Here is a 14,545-nt window from a genome sequence, read left to right as displayed (position 1 = left end):
TTTCGTTTCTTTTCGGGGGGAGACAAACGCACTGCAGCAAAAAAAAAAAAAGAATAGAAAGAAAGAAACAAAAATAAAACAAAAAAAATAAATAAACTGATTTTGACATAAGCTTACAATAATGAATGAATGAGTAAATGAATAAATGAAATGAAGACAAACACACGGATACACGTGTGCCCCAAAAAACAAAAAAGAAAACAACAAAAGCAAAAAACAAAAAAAAAAAGAAAACTACATCAACTTCATTAAATGCAATTTCTGTAATGTACATCCTCACATCATATATCCAATGTGTTTCGTTTGTTCACGTATTCACTTAAATGTCCATATTCTTCTTCCCTCTTTACTCTCCTTTTCCTTTTTAAAAATAAATATTTCTGCCCTAATCAATAGGAACGGTCCAAGGAGTAGCCAAAGAGTGCGGCGTGATCCACATCGTCTGGTCGCCTATACGCCGCCGCCGACTGCTTCGCACGTTCCTCCGGATTTAGTGAGCGAATTGTACTGAAATGCCCTTCATTCCGCATTGCTGAAGGCACCGCCCATCCCACTTCCTGCGAGGATGTCTGGGGATTCGCGTATTTCTCCTGCGGGGCGAGGGCTTTGCGGGCGGTGAGGTAGTTCGCGGCGGCACAGCGGGGATTGGCGGCATCTTTTTTATACAAAATGTTATACAAGGCATCATTGCCACTGCGATACTTCTCCACCTTTGCGGCCTCTCGTTCCAGTGTGTGTTGTAAGGCATCCGTGCGGGTTTTTTCTTCACTGCGATCGTACTTGGCAGACCAATTGGCGTGAATACGCTGTTCCGCCTCAACTTGTGCTCGCCAGCAGGAGGAGGCGACGTGACTGGATTTGAGGCCCATTGCCATTGTGACAGATGGCTTCATACTTTTTTCATACAACTCCGGGTTAACGGAGGGGCAGGTATTCTTTTTCTTTGGTGCCATATATATGTATATATATATTTATTACTTCTACTGCAGAATATGTATATAAATAAATGGATAATAAATATAAATATAAATATGTGTAAATATATATAAATATTTATGCCGATGTGTATATTTGAGGCTCCTTTCTTTCCCTTGATTGGTTCTCCCTTTTTTTCTTTCTTTCTTTACTACTCCATTTTTATGCATTGTCAAAGTGTAGGAAAAGAACAAATAAGCATATAAAAACAATATGCATGTATGAATAAGACACATACACAGACACAAAAAACACATAATAATAGATAGATGCTTCTAAACAATAAAAGAAAGAGAATTAGGGCCACACCCTCCCCCTCTCAGCAGATATACAATATGTCTTACTACATAAGCAACTTGTAATTACTTTAAGCAATATTATTTTTCCTGTTTCATTCTTTTTTTTCTGTTCCCCCTCTCTCCTTCCTCCAGAAGATTTTGAAGTTTGAAAAAAAATCCATTAATAAATTAAAACGCACAAAAACTCATCTCAAGATGAATTATATATATATATTGCTTTTTTTTTCTTTTTCTTCAGGGATACGCTCTCTCTATTCGGTATCCCATAATAATGCCCTTCCACCTTCCCTTCTTCCTCCTCTCAATTTCGCTTTCAACACAACACTACAAAATAAATGTATTTCTCTCTCTAGTTACGACGCCGCATCTCCGTGTACTTTTTTGGGAGTCTAAACACCATAGATTCCCCATTCCCCGATGGTGATATCTCGTACACCGGAGAGTACCCACAGTACCGCAGTACCTGATATCGCAATACCACCTGCACCAGCACACCCGCCAGTGTATTGGCGTGGGCGTCCTCTAGTGGATATTTACGTGCGTACGCCAATTGCCAATGCGCCGCCTCCTCGCGGGTGTGCAGTATCGCATCTAGCAGTGTGACCTCATTTAACACATTACGATCCGTGCGATAACGGGCAATAAAAGAGACGTAAATGGCTTTTGTGTTCCAATCCCAGGCCGGACTAAAGTCGGCTCTAAAGGTAAAAGAGGGAATAATACGATCACGCACGGGAGGGGGATCCATCTCCTGTGCATATATCGTAGGAACGGATAATTGCATCAAGGGTGAGATGGACATGTTAAATGTGGAGATAACAGGCATAGATGAGGCCGGTGGTGTGCGGTGCAGAAGGGGAATAAAACTAGTCGCTACAATAACGGCAATTCCAACAAGTAACACCGATAACGCCGTCGATGTGATCTCTAGTACACGCTGTGAACAGGAATGCATTATCCTTATCTTTCTTTTTCTCTACTTTATCTTGATATATAAATACGTATGTATGTATGTATGTATGTATCAGTATGGACGTGTGCGCGCGTGTGAGGACTAGAGTTTGTTCGTTTTCTCTTATTGAATGTCTGATTCTATCGTTTTTTTTCCTTTCTTTCTTCACGCTGTTAGGTATAATCTCTCTCTCTCTCTCTCTCTCTGTTCTCACCCCTCTCCACTCCAACTCACTTATATAAAGAAAAGAAGAGTGGGAAGAAGAACAATAACAAACAAGAACCGATACCAATAGATTTAGTAATGAAATGGATAACACCTCATACAAAGGATAGAAATAATAATAATAATGATAAAAAGAACACATACATATGTATAAAATGTATGTGTGAGTGTGTATTTGTACTTTGACAGGAAAAGAAGAAGCGAAACAAAACAAAACAAAAAATAAGTATAAATACATTCTTCAATTGAAAATCAATTCGCGCCACGTTTAAGATTCTCCTTTTGAAGGGTATTAAAGGCTAAACGTAGTTCCTCATACTGCCGACGTAATTGTTGATAGACTGCTGCTGAGACAGATCCATTTTCTCCTTCTGTTGCTATCGCAGTTGTTGTTGCTGTTGTTCTATTGGGAATGATGGATACATCTGAGGCCGCACGAAGAGACTCATACGCCAATCGTTCCTTTTCCATTAATTCCTGCATCATCTTTAGGCGTTGTTTTAAGGCGTGATTCTCCTGCAACACAACACTTGTTAGTTTCGCAGCATCATCATCATCACTATTCATATCATTATTGTTATTATTATTAACAACAACATCCATGTGATTCCCATCATTACTACTAGGATGAGTTTCAACCTTTCCCTTCTTTGCTTTTACTACTTTCCCACCACAACGTTTCTTCTCTTCTTGCAGTCGCTGAATCGTGGCATAACACTTACTTAACCGATTGCCTTCTTCCTCTCGTTGTTGCTCTAAGAAACGAACGGCAGCGTGTGCTCGGCGAAGTACATCTGCCACACGTCTCTGCCACTCTGCAGAGTATTCTACCGAAGTTGAACCCGTAGATGATATTGCCGTTGTTGTTTTTGTTTTTGTTGTTGTATTATTTGTTGTGGTTTCATCGCCTTCCGCAGATGGAGCCACACTACGTAGCCAATGCAACACAAGTGCCGTATCATCATTCACAACCGTACTTGGATTCTGCACACCGGTCGTATTATTATTATTATTATTATTATTATTATTACCGGAAGAGGCTTCCCAAAATGCTAGTTTGTTTCGCAGTTCCATATTCTCCATTTTCAGACGATTTAATTCAATCGCCGCATCCGCACCAGCTAGTGCCACAGCCGTATTGGTATCCAGAACATCATTATCACTATTATTATTATTATTATTATTTCTCTTATTCGCCTGTTGTTGTCGTTGTCGTTGTTGATCTCCTCCTCCTGGTGTGGCTTTACTTTCCCACAACTCCCACTCCTGCAATTTCACTCTCGCCGCCCGTAATGCCTGGCGCAGTTCCTCAATCTCCTCACGATACGCATCAATGAGGGCATTATCATTCTCCGTCTTCTCCAGTACAGTATGCAGGTAATCACGCAGGGTCCGGTTGTCCGTTTCGAGATTGACATATCGTGCCTGGGCGGCCTCCACACGTCTGCGCTGCTCCTCCAACTCTGCGGTGCGTCGCTCTAACACTTCCTGCAGTTCCCGCTGCAGCAGCAAACGGCGATTCTGCACTTCCACCACACGATCACGTGCCACATCATCTAAATCACGTCCACGACCGCCTGATAATAAAGGTTTTCTTGCATTAGTACTATTAGTTGTGTGTATGGATGTAGTGGTGGTTCGCCCAGCGGCGGTGGACATGACATCGGAGGAAGTTGATATGGCACCACCAACTCTTTGTCCTTGTGCGGAATTCGGATCGTCATTATTCATATTATTTAATGCGTTTTGTTCTGCCGTGACTAATTGTCTTTCTAATTCTTTTACTTTGCCTTTTAATACCACAATCTGCTGGGCACGACCACGCCAACCAACACCTTCGGATGCATTCTTTAATAATGTATCGAGTTCCTGTGGTGTACCACCCACTTCCTGCAATAGTACTTTACGCAGTCGTTGGGTTTCCTTCTTTTGTTCCTCTAACTGTAACTTACTCTCGTTTAACTGCACATACGCCCGTTCTAAACGCTCTTTAAGTGATGTAATAACATTCTGCTGTTCTCCACTATTTTCTTCTCCTTCTAAACTATTTTCGGTTTGTTTACTCCCACGTCCTCCTCCTGCTCCTTTTGTTGGTGAAATTCCCAATCCCCCCTTATTGCTATTCACACGCTGTAACTCCGCCTCAAGTGATGCTAATTGTCTTTCAAGTTTCTGACTGTATGTCTTCTCAGACTCTAGTTGTACGCCAAGCTGACGGGCACGTTTGACTTGATTCAGATATTTTCCCTCTAATACCCCACTGTGTAGACCACCCTCATCTAACAGGGCACGTAATTGGGCTATTTCCTCCTTGATTATATCACCGCCATCGTTGTTACTGTTTACAATACTATTAGGCATGATGTTGTGAACATAGGAATAACAATAACAATAACAATAATAAGTATTATTATTATTACTATCGTTATTATTTATAAAATTCCCCTTCTAGTATTTCCTTTCGTTTCCTTTTTTCCCTTTCCTTCTATGCAAGTGCACGATCAATACACAATCACAAGAATAACAACAAAAAGAAAGAGAAAACAAAAAGACATAGTGAATGATAATAAAGGGTTAATGTATCATATTCATCGCTTTCATCTCTACACCAGTATTCCTTTATCACTCGGTAGACTCCTTTGCACTCACTTTTTTTCTTCCTCTTTCTTGTCTTTTTTTTTTTTGCTTTAACTTGTACATTACACACAGATATAATAAACACGCACACGAGAACAACAGCGGATAATAGTAACAATAATAAAACACAATAGTAACAACGAAAACAAAGGTATCAAATAGGGTTGGCGCAGCACTGTAAAAATCCCCGCTGTTCACTATTAGAATGGAATACACCACCCTCACTTCCATCACCATCTGCGAAAGGTTGAAACTGCACTTGCACAGCCACACGACTTCTCCACCATTCCTCTACGAGATAAATCATCATATGTTGCAGCCACCATTGTTTTTGAGATCTCGTGAGTCCACCATCTCCACTATTATTATTATTATTAGCGGCGGAGAGACGCAGTGGTTCTCCAGAACAGGGAAGTACACCAATGAGTGATCCAAACATTACTTCCGCCCCACTGCGTCTAGATGCGGCCTCTACAATAATGCGTTGTGTCTCCGCTGCTAATTCCTCTTGCAGCGATAAAAGGGATGAGGCACGTGGGATCGGCTTTCCTTGATAAACCGTATTAGAGAACACCGTATCTTTATACACTTCTTCTTCTTTTTCTTGGTGTTCCTTTTCTTTTTCTACGTGAGTACGTGAAGCACTGCCTCTTGCAGAGATGGAGCGAAGGGCTTCTTTATACGCCTCTGCTGCTGCTTGAACAGTTTCAAGACAATCCAAGTGTTTCTCCCAAGCCCCAACTCGATCCAACTCCGCAAATAAATCACTTTTTGGTGGTAAGAGAAGCACGAGCGCCTCGCAGAGTTGACGTGGACAACCGGCATCATAATCGTGTAAAACAATATCTACAGCACGAGCCACAGCTCGAAATGCATCATCTACCAATGTAAGAATTAACTGTGGTAATGGAGTAATAGTATTAGTACCTTCACATTCTTGCAGTTCGGCATCATTATCACTTCCCCATGTGTTTTCTCTTGGAATCTCTGCCCCAACCATAACACGTAGGCGGGCAATAGAAACAAAGAGAGAAACCAATTCTTCCTGTGCTTCTACAGAGAGTTGAATACCTTGACGCATTACGAGGGCTTGTAACATCATAACAAGATAACACTGTAATTCATGTAACTCACGTAGAGCAGGATCCTCACGTACACTACTGGCTTCTTCATATTTATTATTATTATTATTATTATTATTATTATTATTATTATTATTATTATTATTATTATTATTATTATTATTATGATATGAAGACGCATCCATCATTGTAGACTTTCCATCTTTTTGCCAGACAAGTGTTAAGCGACCATCATTACGAATTTTTGATTGCTGCTGCACCACCACCAGCGCCAGACGACAGGCTTCTGAAAAGACAGCACTACAAAATGGCATTGAATTATGTCCACTAACGGAAGAAGCAGCAGTGGAAGAAGACGTAGAAGAAGAGGTATGCAAACCTTGTGGAAGAGAGAAGGGACGTACAGAGACTTTTTCTAAATATTGTGGATACTTCATCATGAGATGTGTGAGTCCCACCGCACACGGCGTTGATGGTAAAATGGCAAGTGAACGTAAACACCATTGACAGAGTGTCACTACCGTATGTTTTCCAAGCGGTCCTGCACAGAGAATCATACAAGTCATTACAGTAGCATTAGACATAGTTACAACAGGAGGCACTTTATCTGGAAATCGCCATTGTAATAATGTGGAATGATTTCCTGTTTCAGAATTACCAAAAAGATAATGCTTTTGTTGATCTAACGGTAATCTAAACGAAGAAGAGAGAGAAGCCGCCCGTCCCATAGATGCAACCGATATCCATGTCGCACTAGCCGTTGTTCCACTTGCAGCATCCAACGGAGAAACAGCAGATCTACTTCGTGCACTATTAAGTGCATCATGCAATGCCGAACCTCGTTGATTCTGTACTTGCTGAAATTGATATTTATGAACAAATGGGGGCATTATTGTTAAATCCAATAATGGAGAAGGAGGCCCCTCCACAGGGTGTACGCCTTCACTGCGTCCCCGCACACATGCGAGTGGTGCTGCTGCTGCCTCATCTCTTATCTGCATTTCGTCCGTAGGTATTGGAACATCTGTTATGTGTCTTTCCACACGATACTCTTCTTCTACTTTCTCTTTTTGTTCTCCTTCTCCTTCTTCTCCTTCTTTTCTTTCCTCTTCTTCTACTGCCAATCCACAATTACATAGACTGTGGTGTGTAACAATGGCATAGGCAAGGGCCACGGCGGGTTTCCACAGTGCCGGTGTCTTGGCGAGATCCGATCCCCGGCGGTGGAGGACGGCCAAGAGAGCTGTGGGGTGGAGCAGCTGACTGGAGATGAGGGAAGTGCAGAGGGTGAGGGCCCAGGCGGGATCTTCAATCATCTGAAGTACTGAAACAGCCGTATTGGAGAGTCGTGTTGTGGCACGTAGTAGCATTGCATGGTAAAATGTCTCTTCACTACTCGTAATAGTATTATTATTATTATTATTATTATTATTATTATTATTATTATTATTATTATTATTATTATTGGTATGATTATTCGCTCTTTTTTCCTCATGTGCATCACTATTTAAACCATTATGAGAAGGTGGTGATCGAGGTGTACGCCGCACATGCCGTGAATAAACAAAGGAAGGGGCTGCGAGTTCCGTTAACCGCATCACCACCTGTCTAGCAGCGAAACCCACCACATCCCCGTGCAAACATTCCTTTAATAATGCCTCTAATAATAATGGTAGAAATGGTGGATATAACGTAAAAAGTCGTGCAACTCCTGCAGAGGTGTGTAATTCCCTTGGAAGGAGTTGCATACTTTGTTGTAATTCCAATCTAGAGTCTGTCTCCGTTGTATTATGATTACTAGCCGCAATATAATGGGCTCTGGCAGTGAGTACAGGTTGGGCCAGTTCAGTTAATAGTTGTGAGAGACTTATTTCATCTGTTGCCCATCCTACTTCACAACTATTTATCATTTTGTGGTAATGATGTCGTTTCGTTTTCTTTGATTCTGCAGTGGAGATAATTTGTTTTTCTTTCTTATTAACCTTTCCAACAGTCGGAGATATTTCCGCAGTGAACACTCCATTATCCTCACCACCATCACTATCATTACTATTACTATCCATATTACTACTAGTACTACTAGTACAACTATTACTACTACTAATACTGGTACCATTTCTGTTTCTTGTTCCTTCTCTTACTTTTTCTCCTTCTGAGAGATTTATTTCCATCTCTTCTTGTTTCGTACCCTCATCCACACGCTGCGAAGTGAGATTATCTCTCAGTGAGGCAAAGTGTTCCTGCATATTCCTAAACCCCGTTCGTCCTGCACTTACCTCTCTTGCAGATGCAGCCACAGCAGTTCCACTAATGGGTGTTGTCTTACTTTCCCCACTGTTGTTATCCCTTGATGTTCGTTTGGATTCATTATCTTTCATTACTACAGCCGCTACAGCCGCCGCCACACGATTCGTCGTTAAACTAAAAGAAGAAGAAGCACCAGCAACATTTGAATTTAAATTGGAATTTCCTATTATAACGTTATCACCACCCGTGAATGGTAATATCAAGACACATAATATCGCATGCAATAAGGGAGGAAATTCCTGTGTGGGTTCCATGTTATCCACACCTGTACTCACTGTTGTACTAGTAGTATGGTTATTGCTATCATGGTAATGATAATTCTTATTATTATTACCATTACTATTGTTATTTAGATCGCTGTCATGGTGTTGGGTGGTCTCCCGAGCCCCCCGGCGCTGCACTTCCATAATATACCGCCGCAGTTTACTCGGCGAGATGCAGAGAGCGGCGGCCAACGCACACAGACGGCGCGAAGAGGAGCGTTGAATGTATAGGGTGTGATTCCGTCTATCTTCTTGCATGATAAATACTACTAATAATAGTGGTAATAATAATAATAATAATAATAATAATAATGCAATGAAATGGATAGTATATATATATATATATATATATATTTCTTATTCTATCCTTTTATCGCTTTTATATGTTAGTTTCCTTGTACAGATAAATAACATATAGGCATATACAGATGCAATATACACCTGATCCAATTATGGTGGAAATATATAAAGAAATAATATTAATAATATAACGAAGAGAGAAAGAAAGAAGAAAGAGAGTGTTATTAATACATATACATGTAAGTAAAGATACAATGACTAGGATTATCATTTACTAGTAGTATTACCATTACCATCACAACAAGAAGATCAAATGCCATATAAACATACATATATATATATATATATATATATATATCAACATAGGATTGTGCCAAAAATACATACCAAGAGACACCTGCAGATATGATTTTTTTTTGTTTTTCCAAAAAGAAAAGAAAAAAAAGAAAGAAACTGAAACTTAAGTACGTCAAGTCCCGTATATTTACCATTGATTATACAGCAATGCGAATACACACACACACAAAGAGTCAGACATACGCTAAGATGTAGTCATACAAGAAGTAATCATTAATCATATTAATAACAATAATGATAATAAAGCAGTACGAAACTGAGAGAAAATCAAAAAAACAAAAAACAAAAAACAAAAAGGGTACGGAAACATGATCAGAGTGTTTACCAATTTATATGCACGTACACATGTACATGAATGGCTATAATAATAATAATAATAATAATAATAATAACAATAATAATAATAATAATAATAATAATAATAATAATAATCATCATCATTCAGCGGCAAGAATTAAAAAAGAGAAAAAAATGAAAAAAGAATATTATTACATGTACTCAATAAGGGTTCTTCTTTTTTCTTTTTCAGTTCATCCTTCTCTTTCATTTCTATTATCATTTATGAACTATAAATAAACAATAAAAAGAAAGAAAAGAAAAAAAATTCCATAAAAACAAAACCTACGATCCCGCCTTTATTCACTTCACTTCGGCTGCTTCACTCTACAGATCACATTTCACATTCCAATTCGTTTTTTTCTTTCTTCTTTTTTTATTTTTCTCTGGACTTGTCATTCATTCATTCAGTCCATCTTTCATTCATTTCTGTTTATTTTTTTTCTTTTTCTTTTTTGATATTACAGATCTGCAATAGTAATTATCTGCAAAGGTGTATATACAAGCATATTGTGCATATATGTACATATAAAAGACTGGAGTTGGGTGTGTCTGTCCATTTCTCTCTTTCTCTTGTTGTACACACAATGTAATTAATTAAATTACATTAAATTAAATCAATTAAGTGTGTGAACAAACAAAAGAAAACAAAAGAGAACGAAAGAGATTAAAGATATTCGTAGTTGTGCAAATACAAATAAAGAAGAGAGAGAAAAAAAAAAAGAAAGAAGAAACATATGAGATTTATCATGTAGACAAATAATTCCAGTGTTTTTAAATTTACATGTTGCATAATCATATAGATCTCCCCCCTTTTTCCAATTTTTTTCTTCTTTTCTCTCTTTATTCTGTTAATTACACTTTCGTTTTCTTTTTTTTTGCTTTCACTTTCCTTCTTCCTGTTGCATCAACACAGACACAAACACACATACATTCTTTCTTTTCTTTCGTTTTTCTTCTCATTTTTCCCACAGTTTTGTTTCTCTTTCTTCTTTCTTCATAGTGCCAGCCATTACATGCAAATCAAGAGACACCATTATCATTATTATCACTATTAATATAATAATAATAATAATAATAATAATAATAATAATAATAATAATAAGAGACACAGCCAACAGAGAAACCAACAAACAAAGCGAAGAGAACAAACCGCAACAATAATAATAATAGCAATGATAAACAGCCATGGCAAAAAGAAAAGAAGAAACAAAACACATGTGCCAAAAGACAAACACCACCACCAATAAATAAATAAAGAAAAAGAAATAAAGATCACACACCTTTAATCCTTATTCTCTTCTCTCTTCTTATTTAGATCTCACGCACTATCCTCCTTATTGCGTTGCTGCTGCTGCTGTTTCTTTGCCTTCTTCCGCTCCCGCTCCACTGTTGCGATGGACATCATCTTCAGTTCCCGCCTGTCGTGTATTTCATTTTCCGGGAAATCATCCGCGGGATCACTTCCAGCAGCCGCGCCCAACCACCGGCGGCCCACAGCGGCAGTATCATCACCGGAGAAGTTATGGCCGCCATTCCTGCCATGATGTAAATCGATATTATTATTATTAATATTATTATGATGATCCCTATCATCATATCCAACCATATCATCATCTGGGTAGTGATCATCATATCCATCGTCGTCCTCGTCATATCCAGCACCACCATGGCGGGAATCCACTCCACCATCACGAAGGATTATATTATTATGATCGGTATTATGTGGATCAACATCCAGTGGACCATTCGTACGATGAGGCGTATTATTATTATGAGGACGATGATGTTCGAGTCGTACGTGAATGTTAGATGCAGGAAGTGCACCGCGCCAGTGGGTGAGACATTTGGCCGTTGCCTCCACATCGCCGCTGTGTAATTCCTTCAAAATTCGCCGCAGTGCGGTCCCGGAGGCGCGGAGTAATTCCGTAATTCGATTACCGCAGGCGGCGGTGTTAACGGGGGACTCCATCATGTTGGAATCAAGTTGGAGTGTTAGGGCGGTGGAAGCGGATGCAAGTTCACTATTCACACGTCTATTAGTAGTGATCGTAATAGCATTATGATTAGTAAAATTATTATTTCCACTAACGTTCTCATTTACATTCGTTGGAGTTTTCTTCTTATTACTGTTGGGTGTACTGTTATTATTATTATTATTAGTAGTAGTAGTAGTAGTAGTATTCGTCATAACATTATTAATATTACTATTGATGCCTTCTAGTCTCTCGGCGAGGTGGTGTACGCCGGTATTCACATCCACCAGCAATTGCCCCAACCACTCCTGTTCCACGCGTGTTTCCTCCAACTCATTAAGGCGATCACACAAGTGGGCATCAAATTCCTCCAACACACGACGTCGCAATAACGCCCGCTGCTCCACCACATGTGCCACAGAAGAAGAAGACACTCCAGTCGAATCATACAACTCTTCATTGTTTTTGGATTTCAATAGACGATTCGTCCCCCCAACACCACCGCCTTGTTGTTGTTGCTGTTGTTGTTGGAGTGTATTCCACTCATCCTGCAATTTCTGCCGCTCCTCCAACAATGCCGCATTCTTTTCCTCGGTTTCTTTTGTTGTTCGCAATAACTGGCTATTCGCATCCTGCCGCTCCTTCAATTTAAACACCACTTCTCCCACATTATTGCTCATCGTCGCTTCCTTCAATCGATGATACGCCTCCCGTCGCTGTTGCTGCAGTTCCAACTCCTCCGGCTGCAGTTGTCGCTGCGGACTGACACGAATCTTTTTCTTCTGTGTATTACTAAGCGCCAGTCGCGCCCGCATTCGCCGTTCCTCATCCTTTTCCATCTTTTCACGCAGTCGACGGGATTTCTTTTCCAGCTGTGCCCGCTTTGTGGCCACAAACGTCTTTCGCTCTTCCAGATCTTTCTTCTGCTCGCGACGTTCGCGTGTGATTTGTGTTTTCAGTGCTAATACCTCCGCCTTTGCGGCATCACGTCCACGTGCGGCCTCCGTCGCCACACTATTAAGATCGGAAAGATCCCTTTCCTTGTTTTGCAGTGTCTTTTCCATTGCGGCCAGTCGTGTATCAAAGCCGGATTGCTCCTGTTGTAATCGCTCCAATAGTGTTTCATACGTACGACGTATCGCATTTACTTCATTGTGTTTAATGAGACACTTATCTAGGCGGTTCTCCAGTGCACGTATTTTCTGTCCAAGGGCGGAACTCTCATCAATGGTGGCATCCCCTTCTTTGATAATAAAGTTTGTTTCCTCAATGGTACGTTCAATCTCCCGGATGAGTTCATTTTTTTTGCCTTTTACACTGTTTAAACTGCGCTTTAGCACACACAGTTTATTATGTAATTGTTCCTCTTCTTTGCGAAAGTACTCATCACTTGTAATTCGCCGTTGTCCACGAATGGCCTGTTGTAATGCGATGTTTAATTGTGTGTTCTCAAGCCGCATATTGGTTAATACCTCCTTATTGCGACGCACCTCACCCTGCAGAAGATCAAGCTGTGTGCGTTGTCCTACATCAATCACAGATTGTTTCTTCTTTAACACTGTCGGATCATTATCGAACATAATTATCTCCTTTTCCTCCGTTCTGTTCTTTTCTTTCTGTTGTCGTTTTGTGGTGGTGGTGTTTCTTTCTTTCGTTTTTTTTTTTGTAAACCCCTCCTTTATATATGTATACGTATATATCTGTGTTTGTTTGTTTTCTTTTCTCTTTTCTTGTTAACACACAGATATATATATATATATATATATATATATCTATATAAACAAAAGCACGCAGAAAGAAAGAAACTAAGAAAAAAAAAGTCTCTTTGACTTATTCCTTCGCTTCTGTGTTTATTCGTGCACTCGAGTCACGAATCTCTAATACACATATTAAATAAATAAATAAATAAATATATATATATATGAGAGCACAATTAACCAGAATTGCAAAAAAAGAAAGAAAAGGGGAGAAAGAAAGTTAGTAATTGCACATGTATGTTTTAATTTAAACAAGAACATCTTATTAACAAGAAGAGAAAACAAAGTAAATGAATAAATAAATTAATGGAAGAATGAATGGAAATAAGAAAGAAAGATTTGCAGTGTTGATTAGGCAAAAAATGTGTACGTAGATGCGCACATCATCATCATCATTATCATTTTCATTATTATCATTGTTGTTATCATTTTCACGAAACGGAATGCGTTCGCATAGAGAAATAATAAGACACACAAATACATAATTTCGAACTTTTTTCTTTTTTTGAAAGGAAACCAACAAATAATAATAATAATAATAATAATAATAATAATAATAATAATAATAATAATAATAATAATAATAATAATAATAATAATAATAATAATAATAATAATAATAATAATAATAATAATAATAAGACAAAAAGAGAGAAAAACAAAAACGAAAGGCATAAGCCGATTCCTCTGTAAATTCCAACAACACTTTTTTTTCCCCTTTCATTCTTATCTATAGAGCCAGAAGAGACATATTATTCTTTTTTTCTTCTTTTACATCTCTTCCCCCACAACTCTACGGAGAAAAGTTTGTTTCACATTCGCATCTCTTTTGCATTCCACGGTAATGGTGAGAAAAATCGAAAATAATAAGCGTATATCAACATACAAGGAAAAACGAAAAAAAAAAAGAAAAACAAAACGAATAAAAAGAAAAAAAAGGAAAAACAACAAAACAAACAAACAAAGAAAGAAAAAAAAGAAATCCATATAAATGAGTCTGTAATTTTTTTTTCTTTGCACCATTACAATTCGTAAATAAATGCGAGTCCAACACACAAACAAAGAGAAAGAGAAAGAAA

At 38.8% G+C, this 14,545-nt stretch overlaps 5 protein-coding genes across 5 annotated transcripts; all 5 read right to left on the bottom strand.

Annotated features, from left to right (window-relative positions):
* Window positions 1-389: 389 nt before the first annotated feature.
* LSM04_003058 (uncharacterized protein) lies at window positions 390-953 on the bottom strand (the record flags this gene model as incomplete). The annotated part of the gene is made up of 1 exon (XM_067332260.1): window positions 390-953. One exon carries the CDS (start codon window positions 951-953, stop codon window positions 390-392), a length of 564 nt encoding a protein of 187 aa, XP_067194305.1.
* A 670-nt stretch (window positions 954-1,623) lies between these two features.
* Window positions 1,624-2,229, bottom strand: LSM04_001894 (Signal peptidase complex subunit 3; the record flags this gene model as incomplete). Its single annotated transcript, XM_067332249.1, has 1 exon — window positions 1,624-2,229. One exon carries the CDS (start codon window positions 2,227-2,229, stop codon window positions 1,624-1,626), a length of 606 nt encoding a protein of 201 aa, XP_067194280.1.
* Window positions 2,230-2,703: 474 nt separating this feature from the next.
* LSM04_007398 (uncharacterized protein) lies at window positions 2,704-4,812 on the bottom strand (the record flags this gene model as incomplete). The annotated part of the gene is made up of 1 exon (XM_067332238.1): window positions 2,704-4,812. One exon carries the CDS (start codon window positions 4,810-4,812, stop codon window positions 2,704-2,706), a length of 2,109 nt encoding a protein of 702 aa, XP_067194401.1.
* Window positions 4,813-5,242: 430 nt separating this feature from the next.
* Window positions 5,243-8,998, bottom strand: LSM04_002811 (uncharacterized protein; the record flags this gene model as incomplete). Its single annotated transcript, XM_067332226.1, has 1 exon — window positions 5,243-8,998. The coding sequence occupies one exon, from the start codon at window positions 8,996-8,998 to the stop codon at window positions 5,243-5,245; it is 3,756 nt and encodes a 1,251-aa protein (XP_067194298.1).
* Window positions 8,999-11,054: 2,056 nt separating this feature from the next.
* Window positions 11,055-13,289, bottom strand: LSM04_009587 (uncharacterized protein; the record flags this gene model as incomplete). Its single annotated transcript, XM_067332215.1, has 1 exon — window positions 11,055-13,289. One exon carries the CDS (start codon window positions 13,287-13,289, stop codon window positions 11,055-11,057), a length of 2,235 nt encoding a protein of 744 aa, XP_067194442.1.
* Window positions 13,290-14,545: the final 1,256 nt, after the last annotated feature.

Source organism: Trypanosoma melophagium (genome assembly GCF_022059095.1).
Source record: "Trypanosoma melophagium isolate St. Kilda chromosome Unknown ctg12segment0, whole genome shotgun sequence".
NCBI classification, from domain to species: domain Eukaryota; phylum Euglenozoa; class Kinetoplastea; order Trypanosomatida; family Trypanosomatidae; genus Trypanosoma; species Trypanosoma melophagium.
The sequence above is the reverse complement of the archived record's forward strand: the minus strand, read 5'-3'. Positions and strand labels throughout refer to the sequence as shown.